Raw genomic sequence first — 7,761 nt, 5'->3', positions numbered from 1 at the left:
ATATATCAACTAAATCTTAATAATTATTTTTGGGTTGCTTAAATTTAATTTAGCCCGAAGTGAAAAAATATAGAACTCGATATGAATTAAAATATAAATTGGTGGAGGAAGTTGAATTTAATATATATTATAATGATATAGAGTTCGTTACAATAATAAAATTGAAATTGGTTAATCAATAGATGAGGTTAGCTTCAATATCAATTAGAATTATAATTGATCGACCCAATAATTACAATTAGAATAATTAAGGGTAATTAAGTAATTTTAGCAAATACTGACCGACCGACTACCAGACTTTTAATATTTCGTTTATTATAATATAGTATAGATGATTATACAACTCTATAAATTTTGGATTTATAATATAGAAATAATGATATTAATAATAAATTTTATTATATATTTTATAAAAAAAACATATTAGGTACACATGATTTTATTCCGAACTAATCTTTCGATAAATCTCTGATTTTTTTTAAATCGTAAATCGGTACATTTGCCAATCTATTCCGTTTTCCAGTGTCTATAATACTGCCATTTGATTACTAAAATTTGATTTTTAATTAAAATATATAAATTATTTATTGTAGCTAAAATATTATGTTTATTTTAATTGGAAAATGGAAATTTTAATATATTATACCGATATTTGAATATTTATTTGACTGTAATTTATTGTTTGGCTCAGTGTAGTGGGCGTTTATATCGAGAATCAGTACTCTTGTTGATATTTTTAGTATCATTTACTTACCTGACTTTCTTTATTTACATTCGGTCTTACCTAACTTCCTTTACTCTCATCTAATACCCAAAAAAGGCAGAGCGGAGCTTTGAATGTGGTGGTTGGGAAGCAAGCAATCTGTGTTTAAAAGGTATAGTTTCCGATCTCTTTAATTCGATATGTTTACCATTAATTAGGGTGATATATCGATAACATCTGTACTTATTCCAGTTTACCTAATTATGTAGCCTGTATTCTGCTGCTATTTATGGAGCTTAATAAGTATGATAGCTTAACGGATTTGGAATTAACAAGCTGTGACTGAAGATGTCGCGTCAGGGCTCAGGCTGTTTGGAATGAACAGACAAACCCAGGAATTTTGGGGAATGAATATGTTGCTAATAGATGACTCTGTTAGTTTTACTAATACTTTTAAATCATTATTTATGCGCTGTATATTTCTGTGCATAATTTTTTTTTATTTGGTAGAACACCCGTATTCATGCATATGCAAGTGCTAAATGTTGTGTTGGGATTGAGAAAGATTTGGTAGAAGGGAGGATTTACATCATATCAAATTTTAAAGTTAAAGACTTTCTTGGAGATGAGACGTATTGCCCTGTAAAGAACAAGAAACATATTTACTTCACGAAAGACACTAAAATACACTGTGATACTGATGAAGGGTTTCGGATTGAGAAATATGCATTTGATCTATTTAATATGTCTGAAATTGAGAAATTGGCTAGCGACAATAGGTTTTTAGTGGGTATGAATTCTCTCTTTAAAATATTCCTATTTTATTTTTTATTTAATATTATATTTTAAGTTTGTGCATGTGTAGACATGGTAGGTATACTGAAAAACCGAAGGCCGATAATGACGTCGAATAAAAATAGCCAGGAAAAGCACATGCTTAAGTTTGATTTAGATGATGGGAAGTAAGTGAATTCTTGGCATTGGTGCTTTTTATATTTTGTTTGGTTTATTTTAATATCCGTAATTTGATGCAGGAATAGTGTACCAGTAACACTCTTTGATGCTTTTGCGTTATTTGTAAACAAAGTCATGGAACGTCTTGGTGCTGGTGATGTTATTGTTGTTATTTGTTGTGCTAAAGTTAATCGTTATGAAGGTAACTTCTCTATTTTATACTTTCGTTACATTTACTCTCTTGGATAACATTTCTCTTATTGTTTTGAAAACTTATTGTTAAAGGCAAGCCTCATCTCACAAACTACCCTGCAACGCGGATTTTTATCAATCCGGATCATTATTGTGTTGACCTTATGAAAAACAGGTATTTAGTAGGTGTTTGTAATGACACTTTTTTGGATTTTATTTTTTGTTAATTATTGTTTTTTAAGGGATGATGAACTATCTGATATTGATATTGGTGAGGAGGAGCTCATTGGCCCAATGCTGAATTTGAAAGAAATTGCGGAGTTAACGGAAGAGCATATTGAGGTTACCTTATATTTTTATGGTTTGAGCTTTTGATATTGTGCGTTTGTTTACTACTTTATAAATATTGTTGCCTAATGTAGACGGAGGTTTGTTGTGAGCTCTTGGTAGACAAATTGGATCGGGTTAAGAAATGGTACGTGATAAAATGTACTAGCTGTCTAGGTGTTGTTGACTTTGCCGAAGACAAGTTCAAGTGTAACAAATGTAGTAGACTGATACCCCACCCAAGAAGAAGGTACAATTATGGCTGTGTAATTTGTAAATGATTATTTTTCCACCCTTGTGTTGATTATTTTCTTTGCCAGCTTTTGCTTGGAAGCTTTGTGCTCTGATCAAGCTGGATCAGTTACAATTGTGCTGCCGCATTCTTCGGTAGTTAGGATTGCTCAAAAAAATGTTGAGGACTTATACTCTCCTGAGAAAGAGGTTAAATACTGGAATTGATTATATTCTTATATAGTAATACAATTTTATATTCGTGGTGATGTAACTGTTGACGTTAAACTTATGGTGAAGGAATTAGGAGAGCACTTTTTCCCACCATTTCTGCAGCTGTTTGAGCGGAAAAAATATGTTATGACAATTCTAATTTCGGAACAAAATATAAGAGATGGTTCGACTGTGTATGAAGCAACAGAAATAGGAGATGTCGTTGACTCATCGGGCCAGTTTACTCCCTCTGGACAGGAAACTGTTGATCAGCATGTTTACTCGCCAATGAATGTATTGAATATAAAAATTATGCAATCTTCCATATAATAATATGTCAGTTAGTGTGGATTTAATTTTAATAAATATCTGTCTTTAAAGTTTATATCATGAATTGATCATGATTTTTTAATTTAATTATTTGTTCAAGGAATCGTAAATACATCAGATTCCTGTGCAGACTCCGCCGACTGCAAAATCTGCTAACAGTAAGGTGAGGTCTAGAAAAGGTGTACCAGTTGTACAATTTGATGAATATGGTGAAATTGGGACGGATAGTAGACATGACAAGGTAGGTTAATTATTTTGTATCCTGCCTATTATGACCCTAGTTGTTGTTGTGTATTTGATGAGATTGCTACTTTGATTGTGCAGAAAAAGAAGGCTAAATAATTGAATGGTGCTTATGAAGATGGTGAATGCTTTTGATGGTGTTGTGTGATCGGATTTGCGTGTTATCTTTTGGATTATGTACTATTTTGTTTTCTGTTCGGATGGATATCTGTTTAGAATGTAAAGTATTTGTATTTCTATTATTATGTCAGGATGTTCTGTTAAAGAATTTATGTATTGTGGGGATGCTCTTTGTAATTTCATCTTTGCATCTTTTATTTTAAAAAGGGTTGTTACAATCTCTGCAGTTGATCAAATCTGTACAGTTGATCAATTGTTAACTGTGGATGGATAAATACGATGGTCGTTCTTTTATTAATCATGCTGTAATATTTTTATTTTTTAATTCATTATATGACATAATTTATGTGGATATGTATTATCCTGCTACATCCTAAAGTCCAACATGTTGAGTAAGCATGCTGGGGGCTATTACTTTTGCTTATTTATATTGCACTAGGCATTGGTATTCACACCTCATAAAGTAAGAAGTCTGTCTTCTTTTTTGGGATGGAAAACATGGATTCAAGTGTGCAGTTTCTTGAGAAAAATTATGATTATTTAGTTGATCTGGAAATTACCCTTTCGAGCTGTTATGTGGTAATGGTTCGTGTTGCAAGGAAATGGCCTAACAATGATCTGTTTGGTAACGTTAAGGGATTCAATTTTATTGTGATTGGTGAATGCGTAAGTGTTATTTCCTTATAGAGTTTATATATTCTACGATCTATACTTGCTTTTTATTAAATTCAGTTTCTATTTGGCATGTTCTAGCACAAGCGTGTGCGTCTTTGGGTTGATTGTGAGGATGTTGCTAATGCAGAAGAGTTGTTTGAGGTGGGAAAAAACTATAAAATAGAGGGTTTCATTGTGGAACCTTTTATTGGTAGATATTGGTGTATGAATAAAGACAAGCACATTGTTCTTACTGCTGCTACTCAAGTGTTACCTCTGCCAGATGCCTGGGGGTTAATACCTTCAGATATTTGCTCCTTTACAAATCTCAGCAGTATTGGAGAAGTTGAGCTGTATGACAGTTATTTGATTGGTAAAAAAAAATGTCCTGTCAGGTAATCACGCTTTGTGATATTTTATATTATGTTGGGATAATATATTATTCTGTTTCAGATGTTGTTGGGATTGTGGATAATGTGAAACTCGTCCAGGCAATTACTAATAGGAAAAAAGAGCAGCAGCTTTACCTTGACTTTACCATTTCAGATTTTATGTAAGTATTTGTTTCATATTATTAGTTGCTTTCCTTCTAATGTGTGTTGGACTGATTGTTCTTGTGAGACAAATCTGAAGTCAGGGTTCGCTTTTCGGATGAATTAGCCCAGGCTTTTGAATCCCTTTACTATGCTGCTGATGAGCATCCAGTTATTATAATAATTCACTCAGCAAGAGTGGTAAGGAATGAATACAGTGGTGCTTTTAGTTTGAGTATGATGGCAGCTACGTCATTTGATTTATGTTAGATTTTGTATGAGACTAGATTGATATGGTTGCGTATCTAAGTATGTCTAAGATCATATGTATGTTGTGTATTTTTGGTCGATTTGGACCTTTGTATGTTACGTATCTAAATGAACTTTATGTATTTTTATATATTATTTAGAATATGTATGTTCAAGTATCTTTGAGAGATTTAATTTTAATGCAGCTTCATTTATATCTCATCTGTACTTATGATATATAATTATATTTATTGTTGCTTAATATTAGTTTATGGTTAGAAGTGATTGCCATTGTCAAATCAAGTTAACATCCTGTCTTTTGGTAGCTCATATAGTAAATAATCTGCCTAGCATACTTTAACTGCTTTATTGATAAGGCAGGTTGCATTATATGAGGCTTGGCTATATATGTTATAGTACCAAGTCTTGCTACGTTACACCAAAACAAATATGCCTAGGAACAGGTACACTCAGCTATCGAGCTTGAAAGTTGGGAACTCTGATTGCAGAATAAAAGTAAGAGTTGTCAGGTATTGGAAAGGAGTAACAAAGCTTGGTGTTGTGTTTAAAAGCTTCAACATTATCTTGCTTGATAACATGGTATGTAATCTTTTCTTCTTATGACAATTAGTTTGAAATATTGTGTGCTTGAATGGAAATAATATATTTTGTTATGCCTAAAAGAATGACATGATACATGCTTTTGTCCCGGGAAACTGTTCTGATCTCCTGGATGATAAGTTGGTGCTTGGAAGATGCTACGTTATACATATATTCCAGGTCCAGAGGTATAATATTGATGATAAGTTTCGTTGCTTGAGGAGTGATGTACAGTTGATATTTTCATCTGAGACTCGGATAAAGGCTATTGATGGTGATGAAAATAGTATTGAGAACAATGCTTTTGATTTCTATGACCATTCCGAGCTTTACGAACTAAGCAAACAGATAACATACTTGGCAGGTTGATGAGTTTATATATGACTTATTGCATTTTATAGTATACTAGTTTTTTTATGATCTTGATATGATTCTTTCATTTTTTGCAGATGTTGTTGGAATAATAAAGCAGTATGAACCTTTGGCCACTTTGGTGAACAAACATGGGGATGCACAGAGACAGGTGAAGCTGGTTATAACTGATGGAAAGTAAGATACTTTTAGGATTATTTCTTCCTTGCATCTGTCATGATTAGTTATTGTCCAGGGGAGTTTTATCATATATAATTGTTTGGTTCTGTTGAATGTAGGTCATCTATCAATGTTACGTTTTGGGATGCTTTTGCTGAGAACTTTGATCAGGAGATGAATGAACTTAAGGAAAGACCAACAATCTTAATAATAGCAAGTAGTAGGGTTGGATTGTGGAATGGTGAGACTAAGACAGTGTATCTTTCATAAAATGGTTTATTTTTTTACACATATTCCTGATTATTTTGTGATCATGCTTATATAGGAGAAGTTGATCTATCAAGTGTTGGAGGAACTCAGTGTTACCTCAACTACGATTATTATAGTGTGGTGCAGTTGAGACGCAAGTGAGTGACTAACTTGCGGGATTATTGTGATGCCCGTTTACTTGCTCCAGTACTGATTACCTGCATTGGTTAGGCTTGATCAGGTAAGCTTTAAGGAACAAATGTATGCTGCTGATAGGCATGGGAAAGTTGAGCTGCTGAGTGCTGCGACTATAAAGGACCTTGGTCCAGAGTATATTATGGTAATCTCGGCTCATTTTCTTTGCTGTATTCTTATGTTTAGCTTATATACGCAAACTATGTGCCAGAGACAGGTTTGTGCGCATCTGCACATTAAGTACATAGAAGAAACAGGTTCATGGTACACTACTGTTTGCACTGGTTGTGGTGATGAGGTTGAGCTGGCTCGGGATGTGTGGTGTTGTGGTAGTTGTAACCGGATAGTTCCGTTTCCTGATAACAGGTGCATTTACATCCTAATTATCTATTTATAATGATTATATCTCTGCCTTTGAGTATACTGTGAATGTGAGATTATGCAGGTACAAAGTTATTGTTGTGGCATCTGATGACATTGGTGCGATCGAACTCTTACTTGGTGACCAGCAAATTCATACCCTTCTTGAAATGAGGGCTATGCAGCTTCTAAAGCAGGTTAGTGCCCTTACTTTCGTTATAAGCTATACAACCTTCTGATATGTTTTGTGATGGTGTTGCTGTTTACATTTAGAGTACCGAGGAAGAAGATTTTCCTTTGGTGTTCAAGAGCTTGACTAAACAAAAATACACTGTTAAGCTGCTGATAAAGGAAATCATTGTGGTTAACAAAGCTACAATATACTGGGTTACAAACATTTGCAAGGGCTTTATTGATCCAAATAGCCATCTGGAACAACCTCATGACTCTGATTGCCGGCTAACGTCGCAGGTTTGTTCTGTGTATTTTCTTGTTTTCAAAAGATACAGCTTTTAAAATTGGACAGCTAATTTAAAATGTTTACATGCAGGCATCAGGGTCTTCATATCACTTGGATGGAATGTCTAGCAGCGTGATGAGCCTTCAGTAATGAACATCTGGTTAAAAAATGTGTATTTTTAATTTAGTTAGTGGTTTTGTTACTGTAAAAAGGGGATCGCTATGTAATATTCCAGTTTGTTGGAATGGTTTATGCTATGTGATATCTAATCATGCTATGTAAACGTTATTTCATTTTGCAAGTTGTTAGAATATCATGGATTTTACAGATGATCAGTTGATGATTTTCTTAAATTTTTTAAAAATTTACGCCCCGCGAAGCGGGCACCCGTGCTAGTTATAGATATGTACATCATTTTTTAAATAAATTTTTTAATCTCTAGATTAATTTCTTCTTGTTATTTTTAACATATCCTACCTATTTCATTTATTCTCATTTTCAGAATATTTGCAAAAGATTTAACAAGTATTCTCTTATCAAATTTTAAAACACGAGTATATGCCAGGACATCGGACGACAAAACTATTTAGCTATAGTTTTGATAACACAAGGGACTT

At 33.3% G+C, this 7,761-nt stretch overlaps 2 protein-coding genes across 9 annotated transcripts; both read left to right on the top strand.

Moving 5' to 3' along the window:
• Positions 1 to 752: 752 nt before the first annotated feature.
• Positions 753 to 3,471, top strand: LOC141661650 (uncharacterized). Of its 2 annotated transcripts, XM_074468658.1 has the most exons (10): positions 753 to 875; positions 973 to 1,137; positions 1,738 to 1,859; positions 1,943 to 2,024; positions 2,092 to 2,191; positions 2,272 to 2,426; positions 2,497 to 2,617; positions 2,708 to 2,914; positions 3,081 to 3,191; positions 3,275 to 3,471. In XM_074468658.1, exons 2-10 carry the CDS (start codon positions 1,130 to 1,132, stop codon positions 3,290 to 3,292), a joined length of 924 nt encoding a protein of 307 aa, XP_074324759.1. In that variant the 5' UTR covers positions 753 to 875; positions 973 to 1,129; the 3' UTR covers positions 3,293 to 3,471. The 2 variants fall into 2 exon arrangements, with proteins under 2 accessions (XP_074324759.1, XP_074324760.1); XM_074468659.1 differs by lacking the exon at positions 3,275 to 3,471 and having other exon boundaries at positions 3,051 to 3,191.
• A 296-nt stretch (positions 3,472 to 3,767) lies between these two features.
• Positions 3,768 to 7,467, top strand: LOC141724215 (replication protein A 70 kDa DNA-binding subunit E-like). 7 transcript variants are annotated; one of them, XM_074526265.1, is made up of 13 exons: positions 3,768 to 3,979; positions 4,067 to 4,340; positions 4,421 to 4,520; positions 4,601 to 4,701; positions 5,131 to 5,349; positions 5,434 to 5,713; positions 5,799 to 5,898; positions 6,000 to 6,121; positions 6,206 to 6,287; positions 6,361 to 6,690; positions 6,770 to 6,881; positions 6,958 to 7,155; positions 7,235 to 7,467. In XM_074526265.1, exons 5-13 carry the CDS (start codon positions 5,200 to 5,202, stop codon positions 7,292 to 7,294), a joined length of 1,434 nt encoding a protein of 477 aa, XP_074382366.1. In that variant the 5' UTR covers positions 3,768 to 3,979; positions 4,067 to 4,340; positions 4,421 to 4,520; positions 4,601 to 4,701; positions 5,131 to 5,199; the 3' UTR covers positions 7,295 to 7,467. The 7 variants fall into 7 exon arrangements, with proteins under 7 accessions (XP_074382366.1, XP_074382371.1, XP_074382370.1 ...); XM_074526270.1 differs by having other exon boundaries at positions 4,421 to 4,701; positions 6,361 to 6,469; positions 6,542 to 6,690; XM_074526269.1 differs by having other exon boundaries at positions 4,421 to 4,701; positions 6,361 to 6,469; positions 6,536 to 6,690.
• The last annotated feature ends 294 nt before the right edge of the window (positions 7,468 to 7,761 follow it).

This window comes from Apium graveolens, chromosome 5 (assembly GCF_009905375.1).
Source record: "Apium graveolens cultivar Ventura chromosome 5, ASM990537v1, whole genome shotgun sequence".
NCBI classification, from domain to species: domain Eukaryota; kingdom Viridiplantae; phylum Streptophyta; class Magnoliopsida; order Apiales; family Apiaceae; genus Apium; species Apium graveolens.
Note: the sequence above shows the minus strand (reverse complement) of the source record. Positions and strands in the feature narration are given on the sequence as shown.

Bases quoted from the DNA above. Each gene is read 5' to 3' on its own strand.
- LOC141661650 (XM_074468658.1), top strand. The intron at 2,192-2,271 runs GTTACCTTATAT...TGCCTAATGTAG, and splicing joins TAACGGAAGAGCATATTGAG to ACGGAGGTTTGTTGTGAGCT. The intron at 2,427-2,496 runs GTACAATTATGG...TTTCTTTGCCAG, and splicing joins ATACCCCACCCAAGAAGAAG to CTTTTGCTTGGAAGCTTTGT.
- LOC141724215 (XM_074526265.1), top strand. From the start codon at position 5,200: ATGCCTAGGAACAGGTACACTCAGCTATCGAGCTTGAAAGTTGGGAAC. The intron at 5,899-5,999 runs GTAAGATACTTT...TGTTGAATGTAG, and splicing joins CTGGTTATAACTGATGGAAA to GTCATCTATCAATGTTACGT. The intron at 6,691-6,769 runs GTGCATTTACAT...GAGATTATGCAG, and splicing joins GTTCCGTTTCCTGATAACAG to GTACAAAGTTATTGTTGTGG.